This window comes from Seriola aureovittata, chromosome 21 (genome assembly GCF_021018895.1).
Source record: "Seriola aureovittata isolate HTS-2021-v1 ecotype China chromosome 21, ASM2101889v1, whole genome shotgun sequence".
In the NCBI taxonomy this organism is placed as follows: Eukaryota; Metazoa; Chordata; class Actinopteri; order Carangiformes; family Carangidae; genus Seriola; species Seriola aureovittata.
Genome location: NC_079384.1, coordinates 687,998 through 705,608, shown reverse-complemented (window position 1 = coordinate 705,608; position 17,611 = coordinate 687,998). Strand labels below are relative to the sequence as shown.

General features: G+C 35.1%; 1 protein-coding gene across 2 annotated transcripts in view; it reads left to right on the top strand.

The window, feature by feature from the left end:
• Positions 1-17,611, top strand: part of LOC130162059 (protein FAM13C-like) — a 36,601-nt gene that overhangs the window by 1,327 nt on the left and 17,663 nt on the right. Inside the window, exons 2-10 of one of the 2 annotated variants that reach the window (XM_056365512.1) lie at positions 1,403-1,589; positions 3,842-4,175; positions 5,126-5,267; positions 5,511-5,592; positions 6,344-6,413; positions 6,495-6,615; positions 7,052-7,135; positions 7,485-7,577; positions 7,694-7,908. In XM_056365512.1, the coding sequence (XP_056221487.1) occupies positions 1,403-1,589; positions 3,842-4,175; positions 5,126-5,267; positions 5,511-5,592; positions 6,344-6,413; positions 6,495-6,615; positions 7,052-7,135; positions 7,485-7,577; positions 7,694-7,908 (1,328 nt within the window). Of the gene's footprint in view, positions 1-510; positions 1,590-3,841; positions 4,176-5,125; positions 5,268-5,510; positions 5,593-6,343; positions 6,414-6,494; positions 6,616-7,051; positions 7,136-7,484; positions 7,578-7,693; positions 7,909-17,611 lie in introns of those variants that run through there. The other variant, XM_056365513.1, reaches the window with a different exon arrangement.

Here is a 17,611-nt window from a genome sequence, read left to right as displayed (position 1 = left end):
CCTTTTCCTGAATCCGGAGGTTGTACTGAGAAATTCAGCATAAGTACAGTGCACAATAAACGGCCGTAAATTAAATTACACCAAAACATTGTGTAACTTGTCACTCCACCTTCAATGGAAGAGTCTGGCTTGCACATTTTAACATGAGAGTCTATGGGGACTGACTCACTGTTGCAGCCAGACTCTAGTGGTCGTTAGAGGAACTGCAGCTTCTGGTTCTTCAGCGTTGATGCTGGATGTTTATGGAGGTTGGTGCTTGATGTGAATGTGAGCAAGTCAGACGTTTGACTGAGACTGTGGATGTTCAGGGGTTAAACTACAGACGTGTGAGGAGAGGCACGTAGCTGCACCTCCTCCCCCCCCCCCCCCTCCTCCTCCTCCTCCTTCTCGTTTTTTTTTTATGAATGAGATTTGAACCACACACGCACACACAGTGATGTCAGCAACAAGCCCATCCCCCACCGCTGCGGGAAAAACCTCACGATCAGAAAGAGAGAGAGGCATCCTCATGTTTCCCATATGTCTCTCTCCCCCACCCCCTCTCAGGATGAGATGGGTGGGAGGAGGGGGGGTGGCAAGTGTCACCTCTCCTTCCCCATCCCTCCCTCCTCCTCTTCACGAGCCTGAGGATGAGTAATCCATCAAGGGAGGGAGGGCGAGAGAGGTGTCGTAAGAGAAGGAAAGTGAGGGTGATGGTGGCAGGGAGGATAGCAGCATCAGCATCATCCTCATCATCATCATCATCATCAGTGAACGTGCAGAACGAGAGGATGAAAATTCAAAACCTTCCAGCTCCTGTTTTACTGCTGAGCTCAGTCACACTGGGAGATGGCTAATTCCTGGACCCTCACTGGCTGACATCGTAAGAACAGTTCATATTTCTGTGGAGGACGAAATGCTTCGGGATTATATTTCCACAATTACTGCAACTGGCTAATCGCTGGAGTGCGGCGCGTTAAAGAGAAAAACTACAGAAGAGGGATAAAGGATCATATTTCCGAACTCTTCAGTGGTATATGAGGTGTAACTGACTAATCCCTGTAGGAGCTGGACAAGAGGGAGGCGTCATGGCTTGTTTCACTGGATGGTACCAGGTTAATTCTTGGATAGGAGATGACTGACTCATCCATTGGATTGTGGGGACAGTCCTCTTCCTGAACAACTCTTTACATGTCCATTTTAAGTACAAATACATTTGTGCCACACCTCCACACGTGGTGTTGCAGAGGCTGGGATCTGGCTAATACCTGGAATCCTTGACCTGTAACAGCACCTCACTGCCTCACATACGGTACTCCAGTACCTGGACATTTTCTGTATCAAAGGTCTCTGTACAACCTCCTCCTGGGACCAGGCTAATCTCTGGATCAGCGTGTCTGGCATGTTCTGCTTTTGCCTGCAGAGTTCCCTGCTGAAGCTCCAGGCGCTGGAGGTGGAGGGGGGCCCCTCACTGGGTCCGTCCCCAGAGGAGAGCCCCCCTGCCCTGGGCAGCAAGGGGCAGAAGAGCCCCTGTGGCCTCGCCGAGCTTGGAGGGAAGGAGGGAAAGACGCTGGCTCTGTGCCACAGCGCTGACGAGAACAGCCCACCAGGTACACCCACCTGTCTGTCTGTCTGCCTGCCTGTCTATTTGTCTGTCTGTCTGTCTGTCTGTCTGTCTGTCTGGTGTAGAGGTGTGTTCACAAAAAAGAAACTTACAGACATGACTGGAGGTGGACTGAAACATTTCACACTTATTGTGTTGCTTTATTGTTTGTGCACCAGTTTCTCTGGTCTGTACCTCCTGTAGCTCCCGGTCTGTAGCTCCCGGTCTGTAGCTCCCGGTCTGTAGCTCCTGGTCTGTACCTCCCGGTCTGTAGCTCCTGGTCTGTACCTCCCGGTCTGTAGCTCCCGGTCTGTGGCTCCCGGTCTGTGGCTCCCGGTTTGTACCTCCTGTAGCTCCCGGTTTGTAGCTCCCGGTCTGTAGCTCCCGGTCTGTACCTCCCGGTCTGTACCTCCTGTAGCTCCCGGTCTGCAGCTCCCAGTCTGTACCTCCTGTAGCTCCTGGTCTGTAGCTCCCGGTCTGTAGCTCCCAGTCTGTAGCTCCCGGTCTGTGGCTACCGGTCTGTGGCTCCCGGTTTGTAGCTCCCGGTCTGTAGCTCCTGGTCTGTACCTCCTGTAGCTCCCGGTCTGTGGCTCCCGGTCTGTAGCTCCTGGTCTGTACCTCCTGTAGCTCCTGGTCTGTACCTCCTGTAGCTCCTGGTCTGTACCTCCTGTAGCTCCTGGTCTGTACCTCCTGTAGCTCCTGGTCTGTACCTCCTGTAGCTCCCGGTCTGTGGCTCCCGGTCTGTAGCTCCCGGTCTGTAGCTCCCGGTCTGTGGCTCCCGGTCTGTGGCTCCCGGTTTGTACCTCCTGTAGCTCCCGGTTTGTAGCTCCCGGTCTGTAGCTCCCGGTCTGTACCTCCCGGTCTGTACCTCCTGTAGCTCCCGGTCTGCAGCTCCCAGTCTGTACCTCCTGTAGCTCCCGGTCTGTAGCTCCCGGTCTGTAGCTCCCGGTCTGTACCTCCTGTAGCTCCCGGTCTGTAGCTCCCGGTCTGTAGCTCCCGGTCTGTAGCTCCTGTAGCTCCTGGTCTGTAGGTCCCGGCATGCCACCAACCAAGCTGTGTGTCTGTGTGTGTGTGTGTGTGTGTGTGTGTATATGTGTCTGTGTGTGTGTGTGTGTGTGTGTGTGTGTGTGCGCGTGTATGTGTCTGTGTGTGTGTGTGTGTGTGTGTGTGTGTGTTGTGTGTGTGTGTGTGCGTGTGTGTGTGTGTGTGTGTGTGCGTGTGTGTGTGTGTGTGTGATGGCACACCACCTTGCTGTTTCCCTGAGCGTGCTGCTATTTATAGACCAGCATACAGAAGTGAAGGACTGCAGCACGTGACGGTGTTACACTTCACTGCTTCACTTTACGTTTCCTCTCTCAGGTCGTGATTGTGCGACGTCTTTTCATTAAAGCTGCTTTGTACAGTATCATAGAATTTTCTATTATACGATTAATATTTAATGACAATAGAGCTGAAATAGTAGAAGGTGGATCAATTCGTCGATCGACAAATATTGATCTATAACTGTTTGAGAGGTTCTTCAGGTAGTAGCATTGGACAGCATTGGTTCCTGAGGTGTTTTCAGTTGGTTCTCATGGACAATGAGGATCACCGGCTTCTTTAGAAGGTTCTAGTGGGGATTGAAGAAATTCTAAAGGTGATTGAGGAGGTTGTAGGAGTCACTGGGGAGGTTCTACAGAAAGTTATCAAGGTTCTTTGGAAGGTTCTGATTGTCATTGAGGACTTTGTACAGGTCTTTTAAGTGGTTCTTGTGGATATTGGGGAGGTTCTCGATGTTCTTTAGTTGGTTCTGTCAGTCATTGGTCGGTTTTATTGGCGCTTCAGATTATGTTCTTGGTAGTTTTAGTGGTCAATGCGGATCAGTGGGTTCTTTAAGTGGTTCTCGTGGTCTCTCAGTAAGATCTACAGGTCATTGACGAGGTTGTAGTTGTCACCAGGGAGGTTCCAAAGAATGTTCTAGAGGTCTTTTGAAAGGTTCTAGTTGTCACTGAAGAGTTTATGGAGGTCTTCTAGGTGGTTCTAGTGGACATTGAGGTGGTTCTAGAGATCCCAAGAAAGTGATACCAACACGATTCCTTCAGACCACTGAGCCACCAGCTCTCAAACAACACAAGTGCACTAATTTGTGAAATTAGTTTTCATGGCGGGCTGCAGTGGAGAAGATGGCGTATTAAAAATAACTGGGTGTTAATGACATTCACCTACAGCTGTTTCACTGAAGACATTTCAGACTTCTAACAGAACCTTGTGTCTCTGCAGAGCTGCTGACGGTCCTGACCAGACCCCCCCAGTCCCCCAGACACCAGCCGTTAACCACCATCCGCCCTGGCCAGCAGCCCCTGACCCCTGATGGTGTTCTGTCCCCCAGCCCTCATCACTCCCCCTACTCCCCGCAAAGGAGTAGCCCTGGAGGTGAGGGGGGAGGAGGAGGAGGTGGGGGAGGAGAAGGAGGAGGTGGAGCTCTCCTCCAGCTGCTGGCGGGCGGTCCCAGCCCCCTCCCCTCCCCCCGATGCTCCAGCCTCAGCCACAGCCTGAGGTTCAACTCCGACCCCGACACTGCGCCTTCACCGCCCTGCAGCCAGCAGTACATACTGTGAGTCTCACCTGTACCTGTCTGTCTCCCTGTCTCATTCACCTGTCTGTCTTTCACCTCTCAGGCTGTTTCTTTACTTTTTAAATACGACTTGGGACCATTTGGTCTTTACTTGGAAACTGGCTTGAAACTTTGGTCTGGACTTGGAGTTGATAGTGGCACAGAACCTGGGACTCGTTTTTGACTTGGAACTTGAGTTGGGACTCATTGATATTGATTTGCGATAAGACTTGGACTTATTGATTGTGAATTGATACCAGACTGAGGACTGGTGTTGATGTGAGGCTAAACTTTGACCTTGTTGGTGGCTGCCAAAATCAGAGCAGTCTCAGATAAATGATCATGATAATGGTAAAATATAATATTTCTCTATCGTCATGGCAACAGTCTCAGGTTTTGTCAGCTGACTCAGGATCAGATTTTTCAGCAGATCAGAGTTTGAAGGGTTGAACCACTTCTGTAAACCTTCATTGTGGCCCCGCCCCCTTCAGCTCCGTCTGGTTTTCTGGTTTGAATCAATCTGAGGTTTTTTCTTTCTGCTCAGTGTGAAATTTCATTTTGTGCTCTTTGCTGACTGACTGAAGAATTCTGGGTAGTATCTGAACTGACTTCCTGTCAAAGTGCAGCCTGTCCTGCTGCAGCTCTGACCTCTATCTGTCTGCTGCATTAATACGTCTTATATAATCCATCCTCCTTCTTCTTCTCCTCCATTTTCTGACCCACAGCCTGAAGCTCATGGTCCACATCTGTCTGTGACCTACTTCCTGGTCTGTGTCTCTCTCACTGTGGATCTACTTCCTGTCTCTACTTCTTCATCTCATCTTTATTTGTCCTCCGTTCTCTCTGTTCTTCACTCACTACAGCACCAAATGTGGATTCATCCGTCACTGAAAATAGTCCCCAACAAATGAACTGTTACCTCCTGTTTGTGTGTCTCTCTCTGTGTCCAGGTCTCGAGGTCGAGGGGACAGGACCGAGGGATCGGAGGACATGTGTCCCCCCTCCATCCCCTTCCTCACCAGACAGATTCAGACCCTGAAGAAGAAGGTCCGCAGGTTTGAGGATCAGTTCGAGCAGGAGATGAACTACAAGGTAGATCCATTCCACAATCAAATGCAGGACCTGGTCCACAACAAGGACACGTCTCAATAACACTGTTGTCACGTCAACACATTATTTTTAATTGGCTTTTCTTCATTAATAGAGAAACTAGTAGTACAGAATCAGTACTGTTGTTTTCATATTTCTTAGAAGAAGAAAGGAGAGAGGTTTGAGTAGATGTGAGTCGCTGTGTTTCTACCTGCTCAGGTGTGTTTGTTTGTTTGTGTCTCTCAGCCGTCGCACAACGATAAATACTCCAACCCAGAGATGGTCCGAGTGATGAGTGAACTGGCGAAGGCTCGCAAACAGCTCAAAGGTAAAAACATGTTTCTGTGTGACGTCAGTGTTTCCTCATCAAACCATCGACTCCTCGAAAGCTCCAGATGATACAGTCAGAGACGTCCTGAGGAGCGCAGGCGTATGTACCTTGGAAATATAAATGATTATGTCATCGGGAATGATATATAGGTATTTGACCAGGATATTATTTTATAAGATATAAGTTTTTAATTCCTCTGCAGCAGCCATTTTGTTTTCTCGAGAACTCCTCCCTTCAAAGTTTGGCACAAACGTGAAAAGAAAACACTGTTTAGCCATTTCTCAAGACTTCGCAGCAATTATGACAAAATTTCATAGGAATGTTTAATATTTTATACGACTATGGATGAACAGAGACTGTAACCTGGAACTAGTCTGAGTGGAGGAAGGATACAACCGTGAGGCGGTAATTCTGTTCTGTTTGTTTGTTTATTCGTCAGCTGTTTGATATGTTTATCTTCTTTATGGCTGTGAAAAAAGGAGATTTGATTCTATGTACAAATGAAAACTCAATAAACACTAAAATTTAAAAAAAAAATGCATCAGAGGAACTTTAACTCCTAAATGACAGATTTGGATCCAGGATCCAAAAACTTGAGAGATATTAAGATCAAACTCAGCAGCTACTTGACGACTGGATTAATTAGATTTTTCCTTCCTTTGTATTGTCGCAGGATTTACATATAAAGTGAAACACGTGTGTTCTGTATGTTTAGCTTGTTCCGTTGTTTTGCTTGTGTGTTGTGCAGAGCTGAGACTCAGACAGTCGGTGTTTGAGTCGAAGGAGCAGGACGGTGCAGCAAACACAGACGTCTGCAGGTAACAGCCCCCCCCCCCCCCGCAGTCACTCAGTGTGTCATGTCGTACTCGGTGAGGTTGTCACAGGTGTGTGTCCTGCAGGTACGGCTCCAGGCAGCAGGGGGCGTCGGAGCACAGACCAACGCTGGAGGAAACAGTGGACTCTCTGTTCAGACGACTGAGGGAGAAGAGACAAGCTCTGGGTCTCCCCGACAACATGAAGGTATGACACACAGCAGCTTCTCATCAAACTCTTCTGTTTGTCAAGTACGTTTTATCGAAACAGAATCACATGATGAAGGAAAACACTGTCTACATTTTTATCAGTAAATAGAATACAAAGAATACGTATAAGTATGACGTCCAGGTTTCGATGGAAAATAAAAAGAGGCGAAAAGTAGAAATGGACAAGGAGTGTCCACTGTGGGATGTTTTAAGCTAACAGACGAGGAACAGGTGGAGGGGTCAGTCGGGTCGGGAACCCCCTCCTCCTCCTGCCGTGACTCCTTCTTCTTTAGGATGAAGTGAAATCATGACTGAACACATCCTCAACAAACTGTTCATTTTCTTTTTTGTTTTATTTAATAGAGTCAGTCTGTAGTAATTTAAACATAAATGTGTGTGTGTGTGTGTGTGTGTGTGTGTGTGTGTGTTTGCAGGAGATGACTCAGGCTCAGATGGTGTTGGAGAAGATCACTCTGCAGAAATGTCTGTTGTACTTAGAGAGTCTTCACGGCCGCCCGGTGAGTCCTCACCTACTGCTCATTTGCAGTAACGTCCCGCCATCGCACAAGGAAATTGTACTTTTGACTTTTTATTGTAAGGCTTGAGTGAATTTGTAGATTCATATCAATATTACAAAGTATAATCACCCAATAAATTACGATGTAATAATGTAGATTAAAGTGAAGTCATTAAAATGAACAGCTGAAACATTAAATCAATGAATATATGAATGCATCGGTAACCATAGTACAGTTTTATAATGTAAATATTAATTATTATTAATAACATTATACACATTATACTGCATTATGAGTACTGTAAGTAGCCTATACTGATGTGTTGCTATGGTGACTGTTTGTCTCTCAGGGAACCAAACAGGAGAGGAACCTGGTGAAGCCTCTGTACGACAGATACAAGATGATCAAGCATTTACTGTGTGTCAGCCCCATCACCACGATAGTGAGACACACACACACACACACACACACACACTCTCCACTGTTCCATCATGATTATCACACTGTTAGCGTAATAACGTTAGCTAGTCTCCCTTCATGACTGTTTCTGTCTTTCAGGAGGAAGAGGACGGATCTGATGAAGACTCAGGGAGCTCGAGGACAGTGGATGAACTTCCTGTCCCACCTCCTCCTCAGAGAGCGACCCGACCAGCAGCCGGTGAGGAGGACAGCGACCGGGACAGCGACCCGGCCTTCGTGTCCCCGTTGGACGAAGTGAAGGCTGTCCATCAACAAGCTGCTGTCACCACGGCCAACCTGCACGAAGCCTCCAGGTGTGTAGGAGACGATTATATATGACTTACTATAATATTACATTTTTATGCCTAACTATACTGTGACTTTTCATCCTTAAATTATTATAACATTGATGGGATGTTGATGTTTTTATACCTTACTATACTAGGACTTTTTTCTGACTTTTTATACCTTACTATACTATGTTTTTATGCCTCACTATACTTTGATGTTTTTATGCCTTACTATACTATGACTTTTTTCTGACTTTTAATGCCTTAATCTACTATGATGTTATTATGCCTTGCTGTACTATGACTTTTTTCTGATTTTTAATGTCTTACTATACTATGACTTTTTTCTGTCTTTTTATGCCTCACTATGCTTCGACGTTTTATGCCTCTCTCTACTATAAGGTTTTCATGCCTTACTATACTATGACTTTTTCCTAAATTTTTATGCCTCACTATACTATGACTTTTTTCTGACGTTTTATGTCTCACTATGCTATGATATTTTTATACCTTGCTGTACTATGACTTTTTTCTGATTTTTTTATTCCTTACTATACTATGACTTTTTTATGACTTTTTATGCCTTACTATACTATGACATTTTTATGACTTTTTATACCTTACTATACTATGACTTTTTTATGACATTTTTACGCCTTACTATACTGACATTTTTATGACTTTTTATGCCTTACTATACTATGACGTTTTTATGACATTTTTACGCATTACTATACAATGACTTTTTTATGACTTTTTTCGCCTTACTATATTATGACTTTTTTCGCCTTACTATACTATGACTTTTTTATGACTTGTTATACTATGACATTTTTATGACTTTTTGTGCCTTACTATACTATGACTTTTTTATGCCTTACTATACTATGACATTTTTATGACTTTTTATACTATGACGTTTTTATGACTTTTTATGCCTTACTATACTATGAGTTTTTTATGACTTTTTTACGCCTTACTAAACTATGACTTTTTTTTGACTTTTTGTGCCTTACTATATTATGACTTTTTTACGCCTTACTATACTATGACTTTTTTTTGACTTTTTGTGCCTTACTATACTATGACTTTTTTATGACTTATTATACTATGACATTTTTATGACTTTTTATACCTTACTATACTATGACTTTTTTATGACTTCTTATACTATGACGTTTTTACACCTTACTATACTATGACTTTTTATGACTTTTTATACCTTACTATACTATGACTTTTTTATGCCTTACTATACTATGACATTTTTATGCCTTACTATACTATGACATTTTTATGCCTTACTATACTATGACATTTTTATGACTTTTTATGCCTTACTATACTATGACTTTTTTATGACATTTTTACACCTTACTATACAATGACTTTTTTATGACTTTTTTCGCCTTACTATATAATGACTTTTTACGCCTTACTATACTATGACTTTTTTTTTTAATTTTTGTGCCTTACTATACTATGACTTTTTTATGTCTTTTTATACTATGACATTTTTATGACTTTTTATACCTTACTATACTATGACATTTTTATGACTTTTTATGCCTTACTATACTATGACTTTTTTATGACTTTTTACGCCTTACTATACTATGACTTTTTTATGACTTTTTACGCCTTACTATACTATGACGTTTTTTGGACTTTTTGTGCCTTACTATATTATGACGTTTTTATGCCTTAATATACTATGACATTTTTATGACTTATTATACTATGACATTTTTACACCTTACTATACTATGACTTTTTTTGACTTTTTGTGCCTTACTATACTATGACTTTTTTATGACTTTTTACACCTTACTATACTATGACTTTTTTTGACTTTTTGTGCCTTACTATATTATGACTTTTTTATGCCTCACTATACTATGACATTTTTATGACTTATTATACTATGACATTTTTATGACTTTTTATACCTTACTATACTATGACATTTCTATGACTTATTATACTATGACTTTTTTATGACTTTTTTATGCCTTACTATACTATGACTTTTTACGCCTTACTATACTGACTTTTTTTGACTTTTTGTGCCTTACTATATTATGACTTTATTATGCCTTACTATACTATGACATTTTTATGACTTTTTATACTATGACATTTTTATGACTTTTTATACCTTACTATACTATGACTTTTTTATGACTTTTTATGCCTTACTATATTATGACATTTTTATGACTTACTATACTATGACTTCTTTTTTTAATTTTTGTGCTTCACTATACTATGACTTTTTTATGTCTTATTATACTATGACATTTTTACACCTTACTATACTATGACTTTTTTTTTTAATTTTTGTGCTTTACTATACTATGACATTTTTATGCCTTACTATACTATGACATTTTAATGACTTTTTATGCCTGACTATACTATGACTTTTTTATGACATTTTTACGCCTTACTATACAATGACTTTTTTATGACTTTTTTCGCCTTACTATATAATGACTTTTTACGCCTTACTATACTATGACTTTTTTTTTTAATTTTTGTGCCTTACTATACTATGACTTTTTTATGTCTTTTTATACTATGACATTTTTATGACTTTTTATACCTTACTATACTATGACATTTTTATGACTTTTTATGCCTTACTATACTATGACTTTTTTATGACTTTTTACGCCTTACTATACTATGACTTTTTTATGACTTTTTACGCCTTACTATACTATGACGTTTTTTGGACTTTTTGTGCCTTACTATATTATGACTTTTTTATGCCTTACTATACTATGACATTTTTATGACTTATTATACTATGAAATTTTTACACCTTACTATACTATGACTTTTTTTGACTTTTTGTGCCTTACTATATTATGACTTTTTTATGCCTCACTATACTATGACATTTTTATGACTTATTATACTATGACATTTTTATGACTTTTTATACCTTACTATACTATGACATTTCTATGACTTATTATACTATGACTTTTTTATGACTTTTTATGCCTTACTATACTATGACTTTTTACGCCTTACTATACTGACTTTTTTATGACTTTTTATGCCTTACTATATTATGACTTTATTATGCCTTACTATACTATAACATTTTTATGACTTTTTATACTATGACATTTTTATGACTTTTTATACCTTACTATACTATGACTTTTTTATGACTTTTTATGCCTTACTATACTATGACTTTTTTATGACTTTTTACGCCTTACAATACTATGACTTTTTTATGACTTTTTACGCCTTACTATACTATGACTTTTTTTTTACCTTTTACGCCTTACTATATTATGACTTTTTTATGCCTTACTATATTATGACTTTTTTATGCCTTACTATATTATGACATTTTTATGACTTACTATACTATGACTTTTTTTTTTAATTTTTGTGCTTCACTATACTATGACTTTTTTATGTCTTATTATACTATGACATTTTTACACCTTACTATACTATGACTTTTTTTTTTAATTTTTGTGCTTTACTATACTATGACATTTTTATGCCTTACTATACTATGACATTTTAATGACTTTTTATGCCTGACTATACTATGACTTTTTTATGACATTTTTACGCCTTACTATACAATGACTTTTTTATGACTTTTTTCGCCTTACTATATTATGACTTTTTACGCCTTACTATACTATGACTTTTTTTTTAATTTTTGTGCCTTACTATACTATGATTTTTTTTATGTCTTATTATACCATGACATTTTTACACCTTACTATACTATGACGTTTTTACACCTTACTATAATATGACTTTTTTATGACATTTTTACACCTTACTATACTATGACTTTTTTATAACTTTTTATTCCTTAGTATACTATGACATTTTTATAACTTTTTACACCTTACTATACTATGACTTTTTTTTTTAATTTTTGTGCCTATGACTTTTTTATGTCTTATTATACTATGACATTTTTACACCTTACTATACTATGACTTTTTTTTACTTTTTGTGCCTTACTATATTATGACTTTTTTATACCTTACTATATTATGACTTTTTTATGCCTTACTATACTATGACATTTTTATGACTTATTGTACTATGACATTTTTATGACTTTTTATACCTTACTATACTATGACTTTTTTACGCCTTATTATACTATGACATTTTTACACCTTACTATACTATGACTTTTTTATGCCTTACTATACTATGACATTTTTATGACTTTTTATATTATGACATTTTTATGACTTTTTTATACCTTACTATATTATGACTTTTTTATGCCTTACTATATTATGACTTTTTACGCCTTACTATACTATGACTTTTTTTTTTAATTTTTGTGCCTTACTATACTATGATTTTTTTTATGTCTTATTATACTATGACATTTTTACACCTTACTATACTATGACTTTTTTATGCCTTACTATACTATGACTTTTTTATGACTTATTATACTATGACGTTTTTACACCTTACTATAATATGACTTTTTTATGACATTTTTACACCTTACTATACTATGACTTTTTTATAACTTTTTATTCCTTAGTATACTATGACATTTTTATAACTTTTTACACCTTACTATACTATGACTTTTTTTTTTAATTTTTGTGCCTTACTATACTATGACTTTTTTATGTCTTATTATACTATGACATTTTTACACCTTACTATACTATGACTTTTTTTTACTTTTTATGCCTTACTATACTATGACATTTTTATGACTTATTGTACTATGACATTTTTATGACTTTTTATACCTTACTATACTATGACTTTTTTATGTCTTATTATACTATGACATTTTTACACCTTACTATACTATGACTTTTTTATGCCTTACTATACTATGACTTTTTTATGACTTATTATACTATGACGTTTTTACACCTTACTATAATATGACTTTTTTATGACATTTTTACACCTTACTATACTATGACTTTTTTATAACTTTTTATTCCTTAGTATACTATGACATTTTTATAACTTTTTACACCTTACTATACTATGACTTTTTTTTTTAATTTTTGTGCCTTACTATACTATGACTTTTTTATGTCTTATTATACTATGACATTTTTACACCTTACTATACTATGACTTTTTTGTACTTTTTATGCCTTACTATACTATGACATTTTTATGACTTATTGTACTATGACATTTTTATGACTTTTTATACCTTACTATACTATGACTTTTTTATGTCTTATTATACTATGACATTTTTACACCTTACTATACTATGACTTTTTTATGCCTTACTATACTATGAAATTTTTATGACTTTTTATATTATGACATTTTTATGACTTTTTTATACCTTACTATATTATGACTTTTTTATGCCTTACTATATTATAAAATTTTTATGACTTACTATACTATGACATTTTTATGCCTTACTATACTATGACATTTTAATGACTTTTTATGCCTGACTATACTATGACTTTTTTATGACATTTTTACGCCTTACTATACAATTACTTTTTTATGACTTTTTTCGCCTTACTATATTATGACTTTTTACGCCTTACTATACTATGACTTTTTTTTTAAATTTTTGTGCCTTACTATACTATGATTTTTTTTATGTCTTATTATACTATGACATTTTTACACCTTACTATACTATGACTTTTTTATGCCTTACTATACTATGACTTTTTTATGACTTATTATACTATGACGTTTTTACACCTTACTATAATATGACTTTTTTATGACATTTTTACACCTTACTATACTATGACTTTTTTATAACTTTTTATTCCTTAGTATACTATGACATTTTTATAACTTTTTACACCTTACTATACTATGACTTTTTTTTTAAATTTTTATACCTTACTATATTATGACTTTTTTATGCCTTACTATACTATGACATTTTTATGACTTATTGTACTATGACATTTTTATGACTTTTTATACCTTACTATACTGTGACTTTTTTATGTCTTATTATACTATGACATTTTTACACCTTACTATACTATGACTTTTTTATGCCTTACTATACTATGACATTTTTATGACTTTTTATATTATGACATTTTTATGACTTTTTATGCCTTACTATACTATGACTTTTTCATGACTTATTATACTATGACGTTTTTATGACTTTTTATACCTTACTATACTATGACTTTTTTATGACTTTTTACACCTTACTATACTATGACTTTTTACGCCTTACTATACTATGACTTTTTATGCCTTACTATACTATGACATTTTTATAACTTATTAAACTATGACATTTTTACACCTTACTATACTATGACTTTTTTTGACTTTTTGTGCCTTACTATATTATGACTTTTTATGCCTCACTATACTATGACATTTTTATGACTTATTATACTATGACATTTTTATGACTTTTTATACCTTACTATACTATGACATTTCTATGACTTATTATACTATGACTTTTTTATGACTTTTTATGCCTTACTATACTATGACTTTTTACGCCTTACTATACTGACTTTTTTATGACTTTTTATGCCTTACTATACTATGACTTTTTACGCCTTACTATACTGACTTTTTTTTACTTTTTGTGCCTTACTATATTATGACTTTATTATGCCTTACTATACTATGACATTTTTATGACTTTTTATACTATGACATTTTTATGACTTTTTATACCTTACTATACTATGACTTTTTTATGACTTTTTACGCCTTACTATACTATGACTTTTTATGACTTTTTATACCTTACTATACTATGACATTTTTATGCCTTACTATACTATGACATTTTTATGACTTTTTATGCCTTACTATACTATGACTTCTTTATGACATTTTTACGCCTTACTATACAATGACTTTTTTATGACTTTTTACGCCTTACTAAACTATGACTTTTTTATGACTTATTATACTATGACTTTTTTTGACTTTTTGTGCCTTACTATATTATGACTTTATTATGCCTTACTATACAATGACTTTTTTTGACTTTTTTCGCCTTACTATATTATGACTTTTTACGCCTCACTATACTATGACTTTTTTTTTTAACTTTTGTGCCTTACTATACTATGACATTTTTATGACTTATTATACTATGACTTTTTATGACTTTTTATACCTTACTATACTATGACTTTTTTATGCCTTACTATACTATGACATTTTTATGACTTTTTATACCTTACTATACTATGACATTTTTATGCCTTACTATACTATGACATTTTTATGACTTTTTTATGCCTTACTATACTATGACTTTTTATGACATTTTTACGTCTTACTATACAATGACTTTTTTATGACTTTTTTCGCCTTACTATATTATGAATTTTTACGCCTTACTATACTATGACTTTTTTTTTTAATTTTTGTGCCTTACTATACTATGACTATTTTATGTCTTATTATACTATGACATTTTTACACCTTACTATACTATGACTTTTTTTGACTTTTTGTGCCTTACTATATTATGACTTTTTAAGCCTTACTATACTATGACTTTTTTATGCCTTACTATAGTATGACTTTTTTTGACTTTTTGTGCCTTACTATATTATGACTTTATTATGCCTTACTATACAATGACTTTTTTATGACTTTTTATACTATGACATTTTTATGACTTTTTATACCTTACTATACTATGACTTTTTTATGACTTATTATACTATGACGTTTTTACACCTTACTATAATATGACTTTTTTATGACATTTTTACACCTTACTATACTATGACTTTTTTATAACTTTTTATTCCTTAGTATACTATGACATTTTTATAACTTTTTACACCTTACTATACTATGACTTTTTTTTAAAATTTTTATACCTTACTATATTATGACTTTTTTATGCCTTACTATACTATGACATTTTTATGACTTATTGTACTATGACATTTTTATGACTTTTTATATTATGACATTTTTATGACTTTTTATGCCTTACTATACTATGACTTTTTCATGACTTATTATACTATGACGTTTTTATGACTTTTTATACCTTACTATACTATGACTTTTTTATGACTTTTTACACCTTACTATACTATGACTTTTTACGCCTTACTATACTATGACTTTTTTATGCCTTACTATACTATGACATTTTTATAACTTATTAAACTATGACATTTTTACACCTTACTATACTATGACTTTTTTTGACTTTTTGTGCCTTACTATATTATGACTTTTTTATGCCTCACTATACTATGACATTTTTATGACTTATTATACTATGACATTTTTATGACTTTTTATACCTTACTATACTGTGACTTTTTTATGTCTTATTATACTATGACATTTTTACACCTTACTATACTATGACTTTTTTATGCCTTACTATACTATGACATTTTTATGACTTTTTATATTATGACATTTTTATGACTTTTTATGCCTTACTATACTATGACTTTTTCATGACTTATTATACTATGACGTTTTTATGACTTTTTATACCTTACTATACTATGACTTTTTTATGACTTTTTACACCTTACTATACTATGACTTTTTACGCCTTACTATACTATGACTTTTTTATGCCTTACTATACTATGACATTTTTATAACTTATTAAACTATGACATTTTTACACCTTACTATACTATGACTTTTTTTGACTTTTTGTGCCTTACTATATTATGACTTTTTTATGCCTCACTATACTATGACATTTTTATGACTTATTATACTATGACATTTTTATGACTTTTTATACCTTACTATACTATGACATTTCTATGACTTATTATACTATGACTTTTTTATGACTTTTTATGCCTTACTATACTATGACTTTTTACGCCTTACTATACTGACTTTTTTTTACTTTTTGTGCCTTACTATATTATGACTTTATTATGCCTTACTATACTATGACATTTTTATGACTTTTTATACTATGACATTTTTATGACTTTTTATACCTTACTATACTATGACTTTTTTATGACTTTTTACGCCTTACTATACTATGACTTTTTTATGACTTTTTATACCTTACTATACTATGACATTTTTATGCCTTACTATACTATGACATTTTTATGACTTTTTATGCCTTACTATACTATGACTTCTTTATGACATTTTTACGCCTTACTATACAATGACTTTTTTATGACTTTTTTCGCCTTACTACTCTATGACTTTTTTATGACTTATTATACTATGACTTTTTTTGACTTTTTGTGCCTTACTATATTATGACTTTTTTATGACTTATTATACTATGACTTTTTTATGACTTTTTTCGCCTTACTATATTATGACTTTTTACGCCTCACTATACTATGACTTTTTTTTTTAACTTTTGTGCCTTACTATACTATGACTTTTTTTGACTTTTTTATGACTTATTATAATATGACTTTTTTATGACTTTTTATACCTTACTATACTATGACTTTTTTATGCCTTACTATACTATGACATTTTTATGACTTTTTATACCTTACTAAACTATGACATTTTTATGCCTTACTATACTATGACATTTTTATGACTTTTTATGCCTTACTATACTATGACTTTTTATGACATTTTTACGTCTTACTATACAATGACTTTTTTATGACTTTTTTCGCCTTACTATATTATGAATTTTTACGCCTTACTATACTATGACTTTTTTTTTAATTTTTGTGCCTTACTATACTATGACTATTTTATGTCTTATTATACTATGACA